Source organism: Mobula hypostoma, chromosome 17 (assembly GCF_963921235.1).
Source record: "Mobula hypostoma chromosome 17, sMobHyp1.1, whole genome shotgun sequence".
NCBI lineage: Eukaryota > Metazoa > Chordata > Chondrichthyes > Myliobatiformes > Myliobatidae > Mobula > Mobula hypostoma.
Genome location: NC_086113.1, coordinates 393,009 through 415,686, shown reverse-complemented (window position 1 = coordinate 415,686; position 22,678 = coordinate 393,009). Strand labels below are relative to the sequence as shown.

At 43.2% G+C, this 22,678-nt stretch overlaps 1 protein-coding gene across 1 annotated transcript in view; it reads right to left on the bottom strand.

Moving 5' to 3' along the window:
- The window catches only part of klhl7 (kelch-like family member 7), a 72,706-nt gene that overhangs the window by 10,550 nt on the left and 39,478 nt on the right, over positions 1 to 22,678 (bottom strand). The window contains exons 9-10 of the mRNA XM_063069407.1: positions 8,114 to 8,315; positions 1,810 to 1,907 (exon numbers count right to left, since the gene is read on the bottom strand). Of these exons, the coding sequence (XP_062925477.1) occupies positions 1,810 to 1,907; positions 8,114 to 8,315 (300 nt within the window). The remainder of the gene's footprint in view (positions 1 to 1,809; positions 1,908 to 8,113; positions 8,316 to 22,678) is intronic.

The window sequence follows — 22,678 nt, the reverse complement described above, 5'->3', positions numbered from 1 at the left end:
AATTGAATAAACAAATTTTCAACCCTATAGTTAAAACATACATTGCGAATATGGTTTCAATTTCGTAAATTTTTTGGTCTGAATGAATTGATGTTATCAAGTCCTATTATATCTAATTTTTTTTTTCCAACCTTCGGTAATGGACCAAGCCCTTTTGATAGGGAAAACGAAAGGCATAATATGTTTTTGGGATTTATTTTTGGATAACTGCTTTATGTCTTTTGAGCAGTTATCTGAGAAATTTGATTTGCCTAGATCCCACTTTTTTAGATACTTACAAATAAGAAATTTTTTAAATATTACGTTGCCCTCCTTTCCGACTTCCAATCCTTCTGGCACTCTTGATAAAATTTTAGGCTTTAATCCTTTGCAGAAGGGATTAATAGCAATAATTTATGATATAATTATGAAATTACAGCCAGATATATCTGACAAAATTAAAAATGAATGGGAAAGGAAACTTCAACTTTCCCTACCTACAGAGAAATGGGATAAACTTTTTCAATTAGTTAGTACTTCTTCTATATGTGCTAAACATACTTTAATACAATTTATAAGTAGTACACAGAGCTCATATGTCCAAAGGTAAACTAGTTCGTTTTTATTCCCATATAAACCCTACTTGTGATAGATGTCACTCTGAAGTGGCTTCTTTAACTCATATGTTTTGGTTCTGTCCGCTTTTGGAAAAATATTGGAAAGACATTTTTGATATTATTTCAACAGTTCTATGCTTCGATTTAAAACCCCATCCTATTACGGCAATCTTTGGATTGCCAATGGTAGAACATAGATCTTTGTCTTCTTCAGCCTGTCGAATGATAGCTTTTGTTACTTTAATGGCGAGAAGATCTATTTTGTTGAACTGGAAGGAAACTAATCCTCCAACTACATTCCAATGGTTTTCTCAAACCATATTAAGTTTAAATTTGGAAAGAATTAGAAGTGATATTTTTGACCCTTCGGTTAAATTTGAAGAAACTTGGAAACCTTTTATGCAACATTTTCATATGATGTAATCTGACCTTTCCGAATCTTTTTTCTAAACTTAAATTATATGAGGAGAGGAGCGGAGTTAACGACATTATTGAACATGTCCAATATAAGCTGTTGGTCTAGCCCTGTTTTGTTTTTTTTTCTTGGGTTTTTTTCTTCTGTTTTTTCCTATCGGGATTTTTTTTTTTGTTTATATATATATTTTTTTATTTCTTTTTTAATGTTTAATCTCATTATGAGTTTGGAAGTCTTTTATATCTATGTTACTTAAAATTCATTTTATATATGTTGATGAACATTTTTCCAATCTGTGTACCAACTTTGTTATTGAGTTTGTAATTTTGAAAAATTAATAAAAAGATTTAAAAAGAAAAAGAAAAGAGATACTGTTGCCTTCCTGTCAGCTTGAACCAGTTTGGCCATTCTACTCTGATCTCTCATTAACAAGGCGTTTTCACCCACAGAATTGCTGCTCACTGGATTGTTTTTTTTTGTCCACTCCATCCTCTGTAAACTCCAAAGATTGTGATGTGTTAAAATCCCAGGAGATCAGCAGTTTCTGAGAGACTCAGACCACCCTGTCTTGCACTAACATTCATTCCATGGTCAAATCACATTTCTTCCCCATTCTGATATCTGGTCTGAACAACATCTGAACCTCTTGACCATGTCCGCATGCTTTTTTGCACTGAGCTATTGCCACGTGATTGGCTGATTAGATATTCACCTTAAGCAGGTGTACCTAACAAAGTAGCCACTGAGTGTATATTTGGTCTGTTAATAGAGACAGTGGTATAAATTGAGTATCCATACCAAGTCCATTTTGTCCACCAACAGCATAGATTCTGTCATTTACAAAAACTAATCCATGGTTCTTCCTAGCCTCCAGCATTGCAGCAAGTTCTGTCCACCTGTCAAAAAGATGCATAATTCAAACAGCGGTATAACAAAATTCTACATAGGAATCAAATATGATTATAGCTAATGATTCCAATAAATGTAACATATGTGCAGCATACATTTATACAAAATGAATGCCAATTAACATTTAACCATTTAAATTAACATTTAATCCCATCGTCAGCTCCTGGGTCCTCAGAGGCTCCATCTTCCTCTCACCCAAACCCTCCCCTCTCCATTGACACCCCCAGCCTCCCCCCTCCCCCCTCTGATCCCAGCTCTCATCCGTGCCGGGTCTTTACCATCCCCTCCGACCTTCAACTGTCGGAGGCAGAGCGCTCTGTCCTCAGTAAGGGCCTCACCTTTGTCCCCCTTCGCCCACACCTCAGCGAGTTCCGTGTTCGCCACGATGCGGAACTTTTCTTCCGCCGTCTCCATCTCCGAGCCTACTTCTTCGGCAAGGACTCTTCCACCCCCACCGATGACCCCTTCTCCCGTCTTCAACCCTCCTCTTCTTCATGGACACCCCGCTCTGGTCTTCTGCCTGCTCGGGATCTCTTTATCACTAACTGCCGACAGGACATCAACCGTCTCGACTTCACCGCACCTTGTTCCCATTCCAACCTCACTCCTTCGGAACGCTCTGCTCTCCACTCCCTCCGCACTAATCCTAACCTTATTATTAAACCCGCCGATAAGGGGAGTGCTGTTGTAGTCTGGCGTACTGACCTCTACCTTGCCGAGGCACAGCGACAACTCGCGGATACCTCCTCTTATTTACCCCTCGATCGTGACCCCACTAAGGAGCACCAGGCCATTGTCTCCCACACCATCACCGACTTTATCCGCTCAGGGGATCTCCCATCTACTGCTACCAACTTTATAGTTCCCACACCTCGCACTTCCCGTTTCTACTTCCTACCCAAGATCCACAAACCTGCCTGTCCTGGCCGACCTATTGTCTCAGCTTGCTCCTGCCCCACCGAACTCGTTTCTGCATACCTCAACACAGTTTTATCCCCTCTTGTTCATTCCTTTCCTACCTATGTTCGTGACACTTCTCACACTCTTGAACTTTTCGATGATTTTAAGTTCCCTGGCCCCCACTGCTTTATTTTCACCATGGATGTCCAGTCCCTATATACTTCCTTCCCCCATCAGGAAGGTCTCAAAGCTCTCCGCTTCTTTTTGGATTCCAGACCTAATCAGTTCCCCTCTACCACCACTCTGCTCCGTCTAGCGGAATTAGTCCTTACTCTTAATAATTTCTCCTTTGGTTCCTCCCACTTCCTCCAAACTAAAGGTGTAGCTATGGGCACCCGTATGGGTCCCAGCTATGCCTGCCTTTTTGTTGGCTTTGTGGAACAATCTATGTTCCGTGCCTATTCTGCTATCTGTCCCCCACTTTTCCTTCACTACATCGATGACTGCATTGGCGCTGCTTCCTGCACGCATGCAGAGCTCGTTGACTTTATTAACTTTGCCTCCAACTTTCACCCTGCCCTCAAGTTTACCTGGTCCATTTCCGACACCTCCCTCCCCTTCCTAGATCTTTCTGTCTGTCTCTGGAGACAGCTTATCCACTGATGTCTACTATAAGCCTACTGACTCTCACAGCTATCTGGACTATTCCTCTTCTCACCCTGTCTCTTGTAAAAATGCCATCCCCTTCTCGCAATTCCTCCGTCTCCGCCGCATCTGCTCTCAGGATGAGGCTTTTCATTCCAGGACGAGGGAGATGTCTTCCTTTTTTAAAGAAAGGGGCTTCCCTTCCTCCACTATCAACTCTGCTCTTAAACACATCTCCCCCATTTCACGTACATCTGCTCTCACTCCATTCTCCCGCCACCCCACTAGGAATAGGGTTCCCCTGGTCCTCACCTACCACCCCACCAGCCTCTGGGTCCAACATATTATTCTCCGTAACTTCCGCCACCTCCAACAGGATCCCACCACTAAGCACATCTTTCCCTCCCCACCTCTCTCTGCATTCCGCAGGGATCGCTCCCTACGCAACTCCCTTGTCCATTCGTCCCCCCCATCCCTTCCCACTGATCTCCCTCCTGGCACTTATCCGTGTAAGCGGAACAAGTGCTACACATGCCCTTACACTTCCTCCCTTACCACCATTCAGGGCCCCAAACAGTCCTTCCAGGTGAGGCAACACTTCACCTGTGAGTTGGCTGGGGTGATATACTGCGTCCAGTGCTCCTGATGTGGCCCTTTACATATTGGCGAGACCCAACGCAGACTGGGAGACCGCTTTGCTGAACACCTACGCTCCGTCCGCCAGAGAAAGCAGGATCTCCCAGTGGCCACACATTTTAATTCCACATTCCATTCCCATTCTGACATGTCTATCCACGGCCTCCTCTACTGTAAAGATGAAGTCACACTCAGGTTGGAGGAACAACACGTTATATTCCGTCTGGGTAGCCTCCAACCTGATGGCATGAACATCGACTTCTGTAACTTCCGCTAATGCCCCACCTCCCTCTCGTACCCCATCTGTTACTTATTTTTATACACACATTCTTTCACTCTCCTTTTTCTCCCTCTGTCCCTCTGAATATACTCCTTGCCCATCCTCTGGGTTCCCCCCCCCCCGTCTTTCTTCCCAGACCTCCTGTCCCATGATCCTCTCGTATCCCTTTTGCCTATCACCTGTCCAGCTCTTGGCTCCATTCCTCCCCCTCCGGTCTTCTCCTATCATTTTGGATCTCCCCCTCCCCTTCCAACTTTCAAATCCCTTACCCACTCTTCCTTCAGTTCGTCCTGACGAAGGGTCTCGGCCTGAAACGTTGACTACACCTCTTCCGAGAGATGCTGCCTGGCCTGCTGCGTTCACCAGCAACTTTTATGTGTTTTCTAACATTTAACCACACTTAGAACATTGAAGCACAGTACAGGTCCTTCAGACCATGAGGTTGTGCCTTCTCTGAGATCAACTGAACCCTTCCCTCTCACTTAACCCTCTATTTTTCTATCATCCATGTGCCTACATAAGAATTTCTTAAATATCCCAGATGCATCTGCCTTTACCACCGCCCCTGGCAGCATGTTCCATGGACCTACCTCTCTCTGTGTTTCCTCCTGTACTTTCCTCCCATCATTTTTAAAGTATGCCCTTCATATTGGCCATTTCCACCCTGGGGAAACGTCTCTTGCTGTCCATTGTCCACTCCATACTTGGTCACTTTTCTTTAATCAAAGCAATTTGATCTTTGTACCATTGACTTAGTATGACACCACAACATTAACTTGCTGCCTCCTACCAATCAGCCAATGCCCTAACTATGCCAGTAACTTTCCTGTAATACCATGGGCTCTTAACTTGGTAAGCAGCCTCATGTGTGGCACCTTGTCAAAGGCCTTCTGAAAGTCCAAATATACAACATCCACTGCATCCTACTGCACTCTATCCTACTTATAATCTCTACAAAGAATTCCAACAGGTTTGGCTGGCAAGATTTTCCTTTAAGGAAATCATGCTGTCTTTGTCCTATCTTGTCCTGTGTCATCAAGCACTCCGTAACCTCATCCTTAGCAACTTACTCCAACGTCTTCCCGACCACTGAGGTCAGGTAACTGGCCTATAATTTCCTTTCTGCTGCCTTCTTCTTTCTTAAAGAGTGGAGTGTAATTTTTCAGTCCTCTGGCACCATGCCAGAGTCCAATGATTTTTGAAAGATCATTTCTCATGCCACCACAATCACTAACGCTACCTTTTTCAAACCCTAGGGTGCAGTTTATCTGGTCTGGGTGATTTATGCATCTTTAGGTCTTTCAGCTTTTTGAGCACCTTCTCCCTTGTAATAGTAACTGCACCCACTTCTCTTCCCTCACACCCTTCAACATCTGGCACACTGCTAATGTCTTCTACAGTGAACACTGATGCAAAATACTCATTTAGTTCATCTGCCTTCTCTTTGTCACCTGTTATTATTTCTCCTGCCTCACTTTCTAACAATTCTATATCCACTCTCATCTCCTTGCTATCCACTTTGACATTGTTTGCTAGCTTGCTTTTATTTTCATCTTTTCCCTCCTCATGAGTCTTTTAGTTGTTCTCTGTAGGGTTTTAAAAGGTTCCCAATTCTCTGCCTTCCCACTTACTTTTGCTTTGTTGTATGCCCTCTCTTTTGCTTTTACATTAGCTTTGACTACCCTTGTCAGCCACTGTTGTACTATTTTGCCATTTGAGTATTTCTTCATTTTTGGAATACATCTATCCTGCACCTTCCTCATTTTTCTCAGAAACACATGCCAATGCTGCTCTGCTGTCACCCCTGTCAGCATCTCCTTCCAATTTACTTTGGCCAACTCATCTCTCACACCACTGTAATTTCTCTTACTCCACTGAAGTATTGCTACATCAGACTTTACTTTCTCCCTATCAAATCTCAAGTTGAACACAATCATACTGTGATCACTGCTTCCTAAGGGTTCTTTTACCTTAAGCTCCCTAATCACCTCCAGTTCATTTCATAACACCCAATCCAGTATAGCTGATCTCCGAGTAGGCTCAACGACAAACTGCTCTCAAAACCTATCTCTTAGGCATTCAACAAACTCACTCTTTTGGGATCCACTACCAACCTGATTTTCCCAATTGACCTGCATGCTAAAATCTCCCATGACTTAAATAACATTGACCTTTTGACTCGCCTGTTCTATTTCCTGTTGTAACCTGTGGCCCACATCCCAGCTACTGTTGGGAGGCCTGTATATAACTGTCATCATGATCCTTTTACCTTTGCAGTTTCTTAACTCAACCCACAAGGATTCACCGTCTTCCAATCCTATGTCACAACTTTCTACTAATTTGATGCCATTCTTTACTGGAGGAGACACGCCACCCCTCTGCATACCTACGTATCCCTCCGATACATTCAGCTTCCAACTACAATGAACCTTCAGCCACGATTTAGTGATGGCCACAACATCATACCTGATAATCTGTCAAAACGATCCACATGATCCACCTTATTTCTTATACTTCATGCATTGAGATATAACACTGAGTGCCATATTTGCTACCCTTTTTGATAATAACTTTATGTTCTTATAAATAAAGTGGGGGTTAAATCCACCAGCAGAGTTTTTGCCTTCTCTCACTCAAGCCTCCTCTCTCTGAAACCTTGAAGAGTTAAAGCCTCAAATAACCACTCTAACACTGTTCACTCCACCTTCCCCTGCCTTATTCTATTTGTTCTCACCAAACAATCTCAACCACTGTCTGGCCAATGCTCAAAAAACCTTTGCTGAACCTTCTAAGATATCATCCATTCCCATTGCTGTAGTTTTTTCTAAACCAATACTGCAGAATCCTATTTTTCAACCGTTGTTTCCTTCAAACTTCCATTAGTTTTCTGCTTTCACTTCCAGGTTTGCTTTTCTATTTTCAGAAGTTTATTAGAAGCTACAACTGGAAAACTTAATGATAATATAGTTCTCAGTTAACTCTACTTGTAAACTCTCTGCTAAAGATACTTCAAAAGACATTAATACAATCTTATACACTGAAGGTACAGAAGTTGCAAATGCTGGTGTCTGTAGTAATAATCCGCTGGAGGAATTTCTCCTCTATCCTGGCCATCTTGGCTCTTCACTCTCAGTCCTGATGCAGAGTTTTGACCCAAAACATCAACGATTTATTTCCTCATACTGGTGCAATGAGTCTGCTGAGTTCCTCTACCAGATTCTTTGTTGCTTAATTTTATACATGCCAACTTTCTTTTGGAATGTCATCTAAATTCGATGCTGCTACAGAATGTATTTTGTATGAGAGCTTGAGTTCAGCAATTAGTGAGTGGTGGGTGTGTGGAGTGCACTGCCGGTGACAGTGGTGGAAGCGGATACAATAGGGTCTTTTAAGAGTCTCTTAGATCGGTACTTGGAGTTTAGAAAGATAGAGGGCTATGCAGTAGGGTAATTCTAGGCAGTTTTTAAAGTAGGTTACATGGTTGGCACAGCATTGTGGGCCGAAGGGCCTGTAATGTGCTGTAGATTTCTATGTTCTATGTAATTAACCTTACTATTCTGAGGCAGGAGGAATTTCAATCCATGTTAATTGCTATTAAATACCGTGACAAATAAAAATATTACACTTTCAAAACTTAAGTTTGTGATTTAAACTAAATTAGTAGGTAAACATAATGAAATATATTTACAAACCATAACATAGGACAGCCAAACTACTGTCATTAACACTTACGACTCTGTTGCAGGATTGTATACTTCGCAGGAGCTTAAAACTCTTCCAGAAACATTGTTGCCTAAACTTCCGCCACACACATAGATTAGTCCTTTGGCTTCCACCATACCATGACTGCATCGAGGTGTCAGCATACTGGGTTTGGTATGCCAGTTCTCTGTTCGGGTATCATAACATTCAAACAGATACAAAGCAGAGTTTCCTGCACCAAAAAACAATAATTAGAAAGATTTGCATCGCTACTAGATCCAAGGGTAGTGATCTAGTAACTATTGTGACCTAGCAACCTATTCTACTGTGGCATGTTTACCAAGAGGTTCCAGATCAAGTTACCCTTTACGAGAATAACATTTCAACTAGTTCATCAGAATGTGACACATTGTCTATATCAATGATCTAGATAATAATGTGGTAAATTGGATCAGCAAGTTGCTGATGACACAGAGTGGAGGAGTTGTGGATAGCGAGGAAGGTTTTCAAAGCCTGCAGAGGGATCTGGACCAACTGAAAAAATGGGCCAGAAAATGGGAGATGGAATTTAATGCAGACAAGTGTGAGGTGTTGCATTTTGGAAGGACAAATCAAGGTAGGACATACACAGTAAATGGTAGGGCACTGAGGAGTGCGGAGGAGCAAAGAGATCTGGGAGTTCAGATACATAAGTTCCTGAAAGTGGCGTCACAGGTAGACAGGGTTGTAAAGAAAGCTTTTGGCATCCTGGCATTCATAAATCAAAGTATTGAGTATAGGAGTTGGGATGTTATAGGGAGGTGTATAAGACATTGGACAGGCCAAATTTGGAGCATTGTGTACAGTCCTGGTCACCTAACTATAGGAAGGATATCAGGAAGGAAACAGACAATAGACAATAGGTGCAGGAGTAGGCCTTTCGGCCCTTCGAGCCAGCACCACCATTCACTGTGATCATGGCTGATCATCCACAATCAGTACCCCATTCTTGCCTTCTCCCCATATCCCCTGACTCCGCTATCATTAAGAGCTCTATCTAGCTTCTTTCTTGAAAGCATCCAGAGAATTGGCCTCCACTGCCTTCTGAAGCAGAGCATTCCACAGATCCACGACTCTCTGGGTGAAAAAATTTTTCCTCAACTCCGTTCTAAATGGCCTATCCCTTATTCTCAAATTGTGGCCTCTGGTTCTGGACTCCCCCCACATCGGGAACATGTTTCCTGCCTCTAGCGTGTCCAATCCCTTAATAATCTTACAAGTTTCAATCAGATCCCCTCTCATCCTTCTAAATTCCAGTGTGTACAAGCCCAGTCGCTCCAATCAAGTAGCTGAGAAGGGAGTGAAGAAATCGGGTAGAAAAAGTCATTTTTTTTTAAAAACACTGCTCGTGGAGAAGGGTCTGCACTGTGCAGGCACGTGACATAGCACGCCAAGGTTTAAAAGCAGACCACCAAATACGGCGGCCATCGTCGGAGTAGACTAAGTCAGAGTGGGACGGCTTTGGCAAGAACAGGCAGAGGCCAGGGTAGGTTCCGGTAAGTTTTTTGTTCAGATTGTTTAGAGTAGAGAGAATGCCAGGCAGGATGTTGGAGTGTTCTTCTTGCAGGATGTGGGAAGTCAGGGAGCCCTCCGGTGTCCCTGACAACGACACCTGCAAGAAGTGCATCCAGCTGCAGCTCCTAACAAACCGCGTTAGGGAACTGGAGCAGGAGCTGGATGACCTGCGGATCATTGGGGAGAATGAGGAGATTATAGATAGTAGCTACAGGGAGGTAGTTACGCCAAAGGAGCAGAGGACAGGAAATTGGGTCACTGTCAGGCGAGGGAAGAGGAAAGGGCAGGCAGAGCAGGGTTCCCCTGTGCCCATTCCCCTCAACAACAAGTATACCGCATTGGATACTGTTGGGGGGGATGACTTATCCGGGACAAGCTGCAGTAGCCGGATCTCTGGCACTGAGTCTGGCTCTGCAGTGCAGAAGGGAGGGGGAAAAGAGGACAGCGGTAGTGATAGGGGACTCGATAGTTAGAGGTGCAGATTGGAGGTTCTGTGGTCGTGACAGAGAATCCAGGATGGTTTGTTGCCTCCCGGGTGCCAGGGTCAAGGATGTCTCTGATCGCTTGCATGACATTCTGAAGTGGGAGGGTGATCAGCCAGATGTCGTGGTGCACATCGGTACCCATGACATAGCAAGGAAGAGTGAGGAGATCCTGGAGACTGAGTATAGAGAGCTTGGTAGGAAGTTGAAAAGCAGGACCTCAAGGGTGGTAATCTCAGGATTGCTACCTGTGCTACGTGCCAGTGAGGGTAAGAATAGGATGCTCTGGAGGTTTACCAGATTGATTCCTGGGATGGCAGGACTTTCATATGAAGAAAGACTGGATGAACTAGGCTTGTACTCGTTGGAATTTAGAAGATTGAGGGGGGATCTGATTGAACCGTATAAAATCCTAAAGGGATTGGACAGGCTAGATGCAGGAAGATTGTTCCCGATGTTGGGGAAGTCCAGAACGAGGGGTCACAGTTTGAGGATAAAGGCGAAGCCTTTTAGGACTGAGATTAGGAAAAACTTCTTCACACAGAGAGTGGTGAATCTGTGGAATTCTCTACCACAGGAAACAGTTGAGGCCAGTTCATTGGCTATATTTAAGAGGGAGTTAGATTTGGCCCTTGTGGCTAGGGGGATCAGAGGGTATGGAGGGAAGGCTGGCGCAGGGTTCTGAGTTGGATGATCAGCCATGATCATAATAAATGGCGGTGCAGGCTCGGAGGGCCAAATGGCCTACTCCTGCACCTATTTTCTATGTTTTCTATGAACAAGTGGCTGAGGATCTGCTGTAGGGGGGCAGGGTTTCAGATTTCAGGATCATTGGGACCTCTTCTGGGACAGGTGGGATCTGTACAAGAGAGACGGATTACACTTGAACTACAGGGGGACCAATATCCTTTCAGGGAGGTTTGTTAGTGCTGTTGGGGAGGCTTTAAACTAGATTTGCAGGGGGATGGGAACCAGAGTGCCAGAGCTGACAGTGTGGCTGGGGTGAAAATAAATGATGTTAAAAGTTCAAGCAAATCCACTAATAGAAAGGTTGTGAGTGGTGGTAAAAATCTTCTGAGGTGTATATATTTCAATGCTAGGAGTATTGCGGAGAAGGCGGATGAGTTGAGGGCGTGGATTGACACGTGGAATTATGACGTTATAGCAATTAGTGAAACTTGGCTACAGGAGGGGCAGGACTGGCAGCTTAATATTCCAGGGTTCCGATGTTTCAGATGTGATCGAGGCAGAGGAATGAAAGGTGGAGGAGCAGCATTGCTTGTTAGGGAAAATATTACAGCAGTGCTCAGGCGGGACAGATTAGAGGGCTTGTCTACTGAGTCCTTATGGGTGGAGCTGCGAAACAGGAAAGGTATGGCCACGTTAGTGGGATTGTACTACAGACCACCCAATAGTCAACGAGAAATGGAAGAGCAAATCTGCAGAGAGATAGCAGGCAACTGCAGGAAACAAAGTTCTGGTGGTAGGGGATTTTAATTTTCCATATATTGATTGGGACTCCTATATTGTTAGGGGTCTAGATGGTTTAGAGTTTGTAAAATGTGTTCAGGAAAGTTTTCTAAATCAATATATAGAGGGACCAACTAGAGGGGATGCAATATTGGATCTCCTGTTAGGAAATGAGTTAGGACAAGTGACGGAAGTCTGTGTAGGAGAGCACTTTGGTTCCAGTGATCATAACACCATTAGTTTCAACTTGATCACGGACAAGGATAGATCTGGTCCTAGGGTTCAGGTTCTGAACTGGAAGAAGGCCAAATTTGAAGAAATGAGAAAGGATCTAAAAAGTGTGGATTGGGACAGGTTGTTCTCTGGCAAAAGATGTGATCGGTAGGTGGGAAGCCTTCAAAGGAGAAATTTTGAGAGTGCAGAGTTTGTATGATCCTGTCAGGATTAAAGGCAAAGTGAATAGGAATAAGGAACCTTGGTTCTCAAGGGATATTGCAACTCTGATAAAGAAGAAGAGGGAGTTGTATGACATGTATAGGAAACAGGGAGTAAATAAGGTGCTTGAGGAGTATAAGAAGTGCAAGAAAATACTTAAGAAAGAAATCAGGAGGGCTAAAAGAAGACATGAGGTTGCCTTGGCAGTCAAAGTGAAGGATAATCCAAAGAGTTTTTACAGGTATATTAAGAGCAAAAGGATTGTAAGGGATAAAATTGGTCCTCTTGAAGATCAGAGTGGTCGGCTATGTGCGGAACCAAAGGAAATGGGGGAGATCTTTTATATAGGTTTTTTGCGTCTGTATTTAATAAGGAAACTGGCATGATGTCTATGGAGTTGAGGGAAACAAGTAGTGAGATCATGGAAACTATACAGGTTGAAAAGGAGGAGATGCTTGCTGGCTTGAGGAAAATTGAAGTGGATTAATCCCCGGGACCTGACAGGGTGTTCCCTTGGACCTTGAAGGAGACTAGTGTTGAAATTGCAGGGGCCCTGGCAGAAATATTTAAAATGTCGCTGTCTACAGGTGAAGTGCCGGAGGATTGGAGAGTGGCTCATGTTGTTCCGTTGTTTAAAAAAGGATCAAAAAGTAATCTAGGAAATTATAGGCTGGTAAATTTAACGTCGGTAGTAGGTAAGTTATTGAAGGGAGTACTAAGAGACAGAATCTACAAGCATTTGGATAGACAGGGACTTACTAGGGAGAGTCAACATGGCTTTGTGCGTGGTAGATCATGTTTGACCAATCTATTGGAGTTTTTCGAGGAGGTTACCAGGAAAGTGAATGAAGGGAAGGCAGTGGATATCGTCTGCATGGACTTTAGTAAGGCCTTTGACAAGGTCCCGCATGGGAGGTTAGTTAGGAAAATTCAGTTGCTAGGTATACATGGAGAGGTGGTAAATTGGATTAGACATTGGCTCAATGGAAGAAGCCAAAGAGCGGTAGTAGAGAATTGCTTCTCCGAGTGGAGGCCTGTGACTAGTGGTGTGCCACAGGGGTCAGTGCTGGGTCCATTGTTATTTGTCATCTATATCAATGATCTGGATGATAATGTGGTAAATTGGATCAGCAAGTTTGCTGATGATACAAAGATTGGAGGTGTAGTAGACAGGGAGGAAGGTTTTCAGAGCCTACAGAGGGACTTGGACCAGCTGGAAAAATGGGCTGAAAAATGGCAGATGGAGTTTAATACAGACAAGTGTGAGGTATTGCACATTGGAAGGACAAACCAAGGTAGAACATACAGGGTTAATGGTAAGGCACTGAGGAGTGCAGTAGAACAGAGGGATCTTGGAATACAGATACAAAATTCCCTAAATGTGGCATCACAGGTAGAAAGGGTCGTAAAGAGAGCTTTTGGTACATTGGCCTTTATTAATCAAAGTATTGAGTATAAGAGCGGGAATGTTATGATGAGGTTGTGCAAGGCATTGGTGAGGCCGAATCTGGAGTATTGTGTTCAGTTTTGGTCACCAAATTACAGGAAGGATATAAATAAGGTTGAAAGGGTGCAGAGAAGGTTTACAAGGATGTTGCTGGGACTTGAGAAACTCAGTTACAGAGAAAGGTTGAATAGGTTAGGACTTTATTCCCTGAAGCATAGAAGAATGAGGGGAGATTTGATAGAGGTATATGTGTGTGTATATATATATATATATAGTGAATGCAAGCAGGCTTTTTCCACTGAGGCAAGGGGAGAAAAAAAACCAGAGGACATGGGTTAAGGGTGAGGTGGGAAAAGTTTAAAGGGAACATTGGGGGGGCTTCTTCACACAGAGAGTGGTGGGAGTGTGGAATGAGCTGCCAGATGAGGTGGTAAATGCGGGTTCTTTTTAACATTTACAAACGTAAGAATAAATTGGAGAGATACATGGAGGGGAGGTGTATGGAGGGGAGGTGTATGGAGGTATATGGTCCGTGTGCAGGTCAATGGGACTAGGCAGAAAATGGTTCGGCACAGCCAAGAAGGGTCAAAAGGCGTGTTTCTGTGCTGTAGTTTTTCTATGGTTCTTTCAACATATGACAGTCACGCCATCCTGGGAATTAACCTCGTGAACCTATGCTGCACTCCCTCAATAGCAAGAATGTCCTTCCTCAAATTTGCAGACCAAAACTGTACACAATATTCTAGGTGTGGTCTCACCAGGGCCCTGTACAACTGCAGAAGGACCTCTTTGCTCCTATACTCAACTCCCCTTGTTATGAAGGCCAACATGTCATTAGCTTCCTTCACTGCCTGCTGTACCAGCATGCTTACTTTCAGTGACTAATGAACAAGGACACCTTGATCTCCTTGTACTTCCCCTTTTCCTGACTTGACACTATTCAAATAGTAATCTGTCTTCCTGTTTTTGCCACCAAAGTGGATAACCTCACATTTATCCATATTAAACTGCATCTGCCATGCATCTGCCCACTCACCCAACCTGTCCAAGTCATCCTGCATTATCTCAACATCCTCCGCACATTTCACACTGCCACCCAGCTTTGTGTCATCTGCAAATTTGCTAATGTTACTTTTAATCCCTTCATCTAAATCATTAATGTATATTGTAAATAGCTGCAGTCCCAGCACCAAGCCTTGCGGTACCCCACTAGTCACCACCTGTCATTCTGAAAGGGACCCATTAATCCCTACTCCGCTTCCTGTCTGCCAACCAATATATGATCTATGTCAGTACCCTACCCCCAATACCATGTGCTCTAATTTTGCCCACTAAAGTCCTATGTGGGACCTTATCAAAGGCTTTCTGAAAGTCCAGGTACACTACATCCACTGGCTCTCCCTTGTCCATTTTCATAGTTACATCCTCAAAAAATTCCAGAAGATTAGTCAAGCATGATTTCCCCTTCGTAAATCCACGCTTACTTGGACCAATCCTGTTACTGCTATCCAAATATGCCGCTATTTCATCGTTTCTAATTGACTCCAGCATCTTCCCCACCACTGATGTCAGGCTAATTGGTCTATAATTCACTGTCTTCTCTCTCCCTCCTTTCTTAAAAAGTGGGATAACATTAGCTATCCTCCAGTCCTCAGGAACTGATCCTGAATCTATAGAACATTGGAAAATAATTACCAATGCGTCCACAATTTCTAGAGTCACCTCCTTAAGTACCCTGGGGTGCAGACCATCAGGCCCTGGGGAATTATCAGCCTTCAGATCTATCAGTCTATCCAACACCATTTTGTGCCTGATGCGAATTTCCTTCAGTTTCTCCGTTACCCTAGGTCCTCTGGCCACTATTACATCTGGGAGATTGTTTGTGTCTTCCCTAGTGAAGACAGTTCCAAAGTACCTGTTCAACTCCTCTGCCATTTCCTTGTTCCCCATAACAAATTCACCCGTTTCTGTCTTCAAGGGCCCAACTTTGGTCTTTACTAATTTTTTTCCTTTTCACATACCTAAAGAAGATTTTACTATCCCCCTTTATATTCTTGGCTAGCTTGCCTTCGTATCTCATCTTTTCTCCCCATATTGCCTTTTTAGTTATCTTCTGTTGCTCTGTAAAAGTTTCCCAATCCTCTGGCTTCCCGCTCATCTTTGCTATGTTACACTTCTTCTCTTCTATTTTTATACTGTCCTTGACTTCCCTTGTCAGCCACGGTCGCCCCTTACTCCCCTTAGAATCTTTCTTCCTCTTTGGAATGAGCTGATCCTACACCTTCTGTATTATTCCCAGAAATACCTGCCATTGTTGTTCCACTGTCATCCCTGCTGGGGTATCTTTCCAGTCAACTTTGGCTAGCTCCTCCCTCATGGCACCATAGTCCCCTTTGTTCAAATGCAATACTGACACTTCCGATTTCCCCTTCTCTCTCTCAAATTGTAGTTTAAAACTTATCATATTATGTTAAAACTTATCATATTATGATTGAAAGAGTGCAGAGAAGATTTACTAGGATGTTGCCGGGTCTTCAGGAGTTTAGTTACATTGAAAGATTGAACAGGTTAGGACTTTATTCCTTGGAGTGTAGAAGAATGAGGGGAGATTTGATGGAGGTTTACAAAATTATGAGGGGTAGACACTGAGTAAATGTGAATAGGCTCTTTCCACTTAGATTAGGAGAGATAAATACGAGAGGAAATGGCTTTGGAGTGAAAGGGGAAAGGTTTAGGGGGAACTTCTTCACTCAGAGAGTGGTGGGTGTGCGGAATGAGCTGCCATCTGATGTGGGAAATGCAGGCTCACTCTTAAGTTTTAAGAATAAATTGGATAGGTACATGGATGGGAGAGGTCTGCAGGGTTATGGACTGGATGCAGGTCAATGGGACTAGCTGAATAATATTTCGGTACAGACTAGAAGGGACGAATGGCCTGTTTTCTGTGCTGTAGTGTTCTATGGTTCTATCGGTCCCATTGGTCCCAGCACAATGCAATTGAATGTTTTCTCTGCAACTGAGCCATACTGCTTCAGTCACTCATCTGTAACATACAATTGGGAGCTTTCAGAAACCTGCTGTAACTTTTCAGCTTTCAACAAGGATATACTGGCTTTGGAGACAGAGCAGAGGAGGTTCAGCAGGTTGATTTCAGGGATGAGGGGGTTAGACTATGAGGAGAGATTGAGTCACCTGGGACTGTACTCGCTGGAATTCAGAAGACTTATGAAAGGGATAGATAAGATAGAGGCAGGCAAGTTGTTTCCACTGGTAGGTGAGACTAGAACTAAGGGGCATACCCTGAAGATTTGGGGAAGTAGATTTAGGAGGGAGATGAGGAGGAACTTCTTTGCTCAGAGAGTGGTGAATCTGTGGAATTTTCTGCCCAATGAAACAGTGGAGGCTATCTCAGTAAATCTACTTAAGACAAGGTTGGATAGATTTTTGCATAGTAGGGAATTAAGGGTTATAGGGAAAAGGCAGGTTGGTGGAAGTGAGTCCACGGGCAGATCAGCCATGACCTTATTGAGTGGCAGGGCAGGCTCGACGGGCCAGATGGCCGACTCCTGCTCCTATTTCGATAGCACAGCAGAGTAGTAGCAAAAGTTTTGCTCCCTAAGTGGAATATTGTTATGTCTGACCATCGTGAAAACCACACTACTGCAATATTCTTCAAGCACTTTATAAAGTTGTATGAAATTCAAATAGTTTCAACATCAATGCCAGATTAAATTAGCACAGATCTCCAAATAACAATTGGGGAGAACACATACAGAGAAAATCTAACTTTTCAGATTAAAGAAACTTTACAACTTACCTTGAATACAATTCTAGTTTTGAGAGTACCTACAACTCAGTTGGCTTTACAGTCTTCCCAGCAACGTACAATTTATAGAACATCACCTTTACTGTGCCACTTTATCAACAGTGATATACAAAAGGCGTTAACATTTTTTTGATCAAAATTACAGGGAAGGTTGCCCAATTACCAATAGGTAATGCCTAAATCTATGAACTAAAAGGTCACAGGTATGCCCTAAGTTAATTGATCTGCACAGATAAATCAATTACACTTATAAAGGTTATAGCAAAATAATTTTCCTCATTTTTCTTTATAAAAATAAACTAACTCAAGTCTTGTGGATTCTATGTGATACAAGCTTGACAGTGAAAAGTACACTAAAACACATCTTTCACTTCAGCAATCACACTGCTATGCTGAAGGGAGGATGACACAATGCTGTCAGCATAAAAACAAAACAGAATGTGCAATAATTAGAGGGAATGTAGAGGATTGTGAAGCTCTTAAAAACCAACAGAAGACAACTAAAAGAGCCATAATGAGAATAGAGATGAAATATCAAAGTAAGGCAGCCAATAATATAAAAAAGGATACAAAAAGATTTTTCAGATATACAAGGAGCAAAAGGGATACAACAGTGGATATCAGACTGTGTGAAAGTGATGCTGAAGAGGTAGCAATGGGGAACAAAGAAATGGTGGAGGAACTTAAGTATTTTGTTTCACCTTCACTGTGGAGGACACTAGTAGAATGCCAGAAATGTGAGAGTGTCAGGGGCCAGAAGCGAGTGTCATTGCTACTAATAAAGAGAAGGTGCTCGGGAAGCTGAAAAGCCTCAAGGTAGATAAGTCAACTGGACAAGATGGACTCCCACTAAACCCTGAGGGTTCTGAAAGAGGTGGCTGAAGATATTGTGGAGACATAGTAATGATCTTTCAATAATCACTAGGAATCACTAAGAATCACTGGAGCACTGAAAAATTACAAATGTCAATCCACTCTTTAAGAAGGGAGAAAGACAAAAGTAAAGACATTATAGACCAGTTAGCATGACTTCAGTGGTTGGAAAGATGTTGGAGTCGATTATTAAGAATGCAGTTTCAGGGTACTTGGAGGCACATAATAAAATAGGCCAAAGTCAGCTTGGTTTTCTAAAGGGGAAATCCTGCCTGAACCTGTTGGAATTCTTTGAGGAAATCACAGGCACAACAGACAAAGAAGAGTCAATTGAGAGTCAAAGGATATTGTTTATTTGGATTTTCAGAAGGCATTTGACAACATGCCCCACAAGATTGCACAACAAGATAAAAACCCATAATATAACCCATGGCATTAATAGAAAATTGGCTTACTGGCAGGAGGCAAAGTCAGAATAAAAGTGGCCTTTTCTGATCGGCTGCCGGTGATTGGTGGTGTGCTACAGGGACCTGCGTTGGGACTGCTTCTTTTCACATTGTATGTCAATGATTTGGATGAAGGAATTGGTGGCTTTGTGGCCAAATATGTGGCCGATACAAACATACGTGGGGGGCAGTTAGTGTAGAGGAAATCGGGTGTCTGCAAAAGGACTTAGACAAATTAGGAATGGGCATAGAATTTGCAGATGGAATATAATCAGAATCATGTTTCCCATTACCGGCATACGTCGTAAAATTTGTTGACTTAGCAGCAGCAGTTCAATGCAATACACAACAGAGAAGAAAAATAAATAAATAAATAAGGAAATCAATTACACTATATGTATATTGAATAGATTAAAAATCTTGCAAAATCAGAAATAAGGTGAAGTAAAAAAAAGTGAAGTAGTGTTCATGGGTTCAATGTCCATTTCGGAATTTGGTGGCAGAGGGGAAGAAGCTGTTCCTGAATCGCTGAGTGTGTGCCTTCAGGCTTCTGTATATTCTCCCTGATGGTAACAGTGAGAAAAGGGCATGCCCTGGGTGCTGGGGGTCCTTAATAATGGACGCTGCCTTTGAGACACCGTTCCTTGATGTTCTGGGTACTTTGTAGGCTAGTACACAAGATGGAGCCGACTAAATTTACGGCCCTCAGCAGCTTCTTTTGGTCCTGTGCAGTGCCCCCCACCCCCCCATACCAGACAGTGTTGCAGCCTATCAGAATGCTCTCCACGGTACATCTATAGAAGTTTCTGAGTGTTTTTGTTGACATACCAAATCTCTTCAAACTCCCAATGAAGTATAGTTGCTGTCTTGCCTTCTTTATAACTGCATTGATATGTTGGGAGCAGGTTAGATCCTCAGAGATCTCAACACCCAGGAACCTGAAACTGCTCACTCTCTCCACTTCTGATCCCTCTATGAGGATTGGTATGTGTTCCTTCATCTTGCCCTTCCCAGTCTACAATCAGCTCTTTCACCTTACTGACATTGAGTGCAAGGCTGTTGCTGCCACAACACCCAACTAGTTGGTGTATCTTGTTCCTGTACGCTCTCTCATCTCCATCTGAGATTCTACCAATAATGGTTGTATCATCAGCAAATATATAGATGGTATTTGAGCTATGCCTAGCCACATAGCCATGGGTATAGCAGTGGGCTAAGCATACACCCCTGAGGTGCGCCAATGTTGATTGACAGCGAGGGAGAGATATTATCACCAATCCGCACAGACTGTGGTCTTCCGGTTAGGAAGTGGAGGACCTAACTGCAGAGGGAGGTACAGAGACCCAGGTTCTGTAACTTCTCAATCAGGATTGTGGGAATGATGGTATTAAATGCTGAGTTATAGTCAATGAACAGCATCCTGACATAGGTGTTTGTATTCTCCAGGTGGTCCAAGGTCGTGTGAAAAGCCACTGAGATTGCGTCTGCCGTTGACCTATTGTGGCAAGAGGCAAACTGCAATGGGCCCAGGTCTCCGCTGAGATGAGAGTTCAGTCTAATTATGACCAACCTCTCAAAGCATTTCATCACTGCAGATGTAGGAACTTCCACCCGTAGCAGTGAGAGGTTGAGAGTGTTCTTGAATACTCCTGTCAGTTGGTTGGCACAAGTTTTCAGAGCCTTACCAGGTACTCCATCAGGGCCTTCTGCCTTGCGAGGGTTCACCCGCTTTAAAGGCAGCCTAACATCAGCCTCTGAAACAGAGATCACAGGATCACAGTAGGGATCTTCACAGCTGCAGTTATATTTTCTCTTTCAAAGTGCGCATAGAAGGCGTTGAGTTCATCTAGTAGTGAAGCATCGTTGTCATTCATGCTATTGGGTTTCGCTTTGTAGGAAGTAATGTCTTGCAATCCCTGCCAGAGTTGTCGTGCATCCAATGTCATCTCCAACCTCATTCAAAATGCCCCATACCTGGTTTTCTGGTACAGAACTGGGTCGCCAGACCTGCGATCTAGCCTTCAGTAGACGATGCACCTTCTGATTCTTCCACAGCTTTTGTTTTGGCAACGTATAGCAAGTCTTTGTAGGCACACACTCATCTACATAGGTTTTAATGAAGTCGGTAACAACTGTGGCATACTCATCCAGATTCGAAGATGGATCCCTGAATACGGTCCAGACCATTGATTCAAAGCAGTCCTGCAAGCACTCCTGTGCTTCCCTTATCCACACCTTCTTGGTCCTCACTACTGGTGCTGGAGTCTTCAGTCTCAGGGAATAGAAGTACAGCCAAGTGATCAGACTTCCCGAAGTGAGAGCGTGGAGTAGCATGGTAGGCATTCTTCATGGTGGTGTAACAATGGTTCAGTGCGTTGTTTCTTCTAGTATTGCAAGTGATCTGTTGATGGTAATTGTTTAGTGATTTTTTTCAGACTGGCCTGGTTAAAATCCCCCAAAATGATGGTGAAGGCATTAGGATGCGCCGTTTCATGCATGTTGATTCCGATGCTCACATCATCTAAAGCCTGATTGACATTGGCCTGAGTTGGAATGTATACTGCTACCAAAATGATCATGGAAATCTCACATGGTAGGTAAAATGGACAGCACATAATTGAGAGATATTCCAGGTCTGGTGGGCAGAATTGGGACAGCACTGATATATTTGTGCACTAAGAGAAGTTGATCATGAGGCATACTCCTCCACCTTTGCTTTTGAGAGACAACAGATCCATCCTGATGGTGTATAGTAAACCCATTGATCTGAATCGCTGCATCCGGTACAGAAAGGGTTAACAAGGATTCTGTGAAACAAAGGGCACACGTCCCTCTGATTCAGCACCCTAGCTCTGAGATCATCGATTACGTCCCTGGAAGTAATAATGTGCGGAAGTGTATGGTCATGCACTTTGCTAGAAGGATTAAAGGTGTGGACTATTTCCCAATTAGGGAGAAAATTCAAAAATCAGAGGTGCAAAGGTACTTGGGACTCCTGTGCAGAATTCCCTAAAGTTTAACTTGCAGGTTGGAGTCAGTGGTAATGGCGGCAAATGCAATGTTGGCATTCATTTCAAGAGACCTAGAATACAAAAACAAGGATAGAATGCTGAGGCTAGATAAGGCATTGGTCAGACTGCACTTGAAGTATTACAAGCAGTTTTGGTCCCTTATCCAAGAACTTATGTGCTGGTAATGGAGGGGGTCCAGAGGAGGCTCATGAAAATGATCCCAGAATAAAAGAGTTAACATGATGTAAGGAGCGTTTGACAGCTCTGGGCCTGTACTCACTGGTGAATGGGCGCGGGAAGAAGTGGAAACCTTATTGCAACCTATCGAATATTGAAAGGTCTGGATAAAGTGGATGTGAGTTGTTTCCTATGGTGGGGGAAGTCTAGGACCAGAGGGCACAAACTCAGAATTGATGGACGTTTATTTAGAACTGAGACATGGAAAATTTTCTGTAGCCAAAGGGTGGTGAATCTGTGGAATTCATTGCCACAGACAGCTGTGCATGCCAAGTCACTGGGTACATTTAAGGCAGAGGTTAATAGGTTATTGATAAATCAGGGCTTCAAAGGTTACAGGGAGAAAATAGGAGAATGGATTTGATAGGGATAATAGATCAACCATGAGGAAATGGTAGAGCAGACCCGATGGGCTGACTGGCCTAATTCTGCTCCAACGCCTTATAGTCTTTTGGAATTGTACGCCATAATGATGTTACTGAACAAGACATAGAAGACATACAAAATTTTTTTTAGCAAGCCTGGATTTTTTAACCAATAGATCTGTGAGAGCCTTAAAAAAACATTTACAGATATGAGATCATAAACCACAGTAATTTTAGGGAAGTTTAAAAAAAATCATATTTGTATCTGATCCAGTCCACATTTACCACTCAAACAGATTGTCATCTAGTAAACAACTGCATGATAGCCTGTAAGAATACATTCCGACAACGTCAGGCAGAGATTTTCAGGCAGTGATAGTGAAGCAATGATGCATGCTTAAGTCAGTATGATGCATGATTTGGAGAGAACCTTTCCTTGACCTCTAACC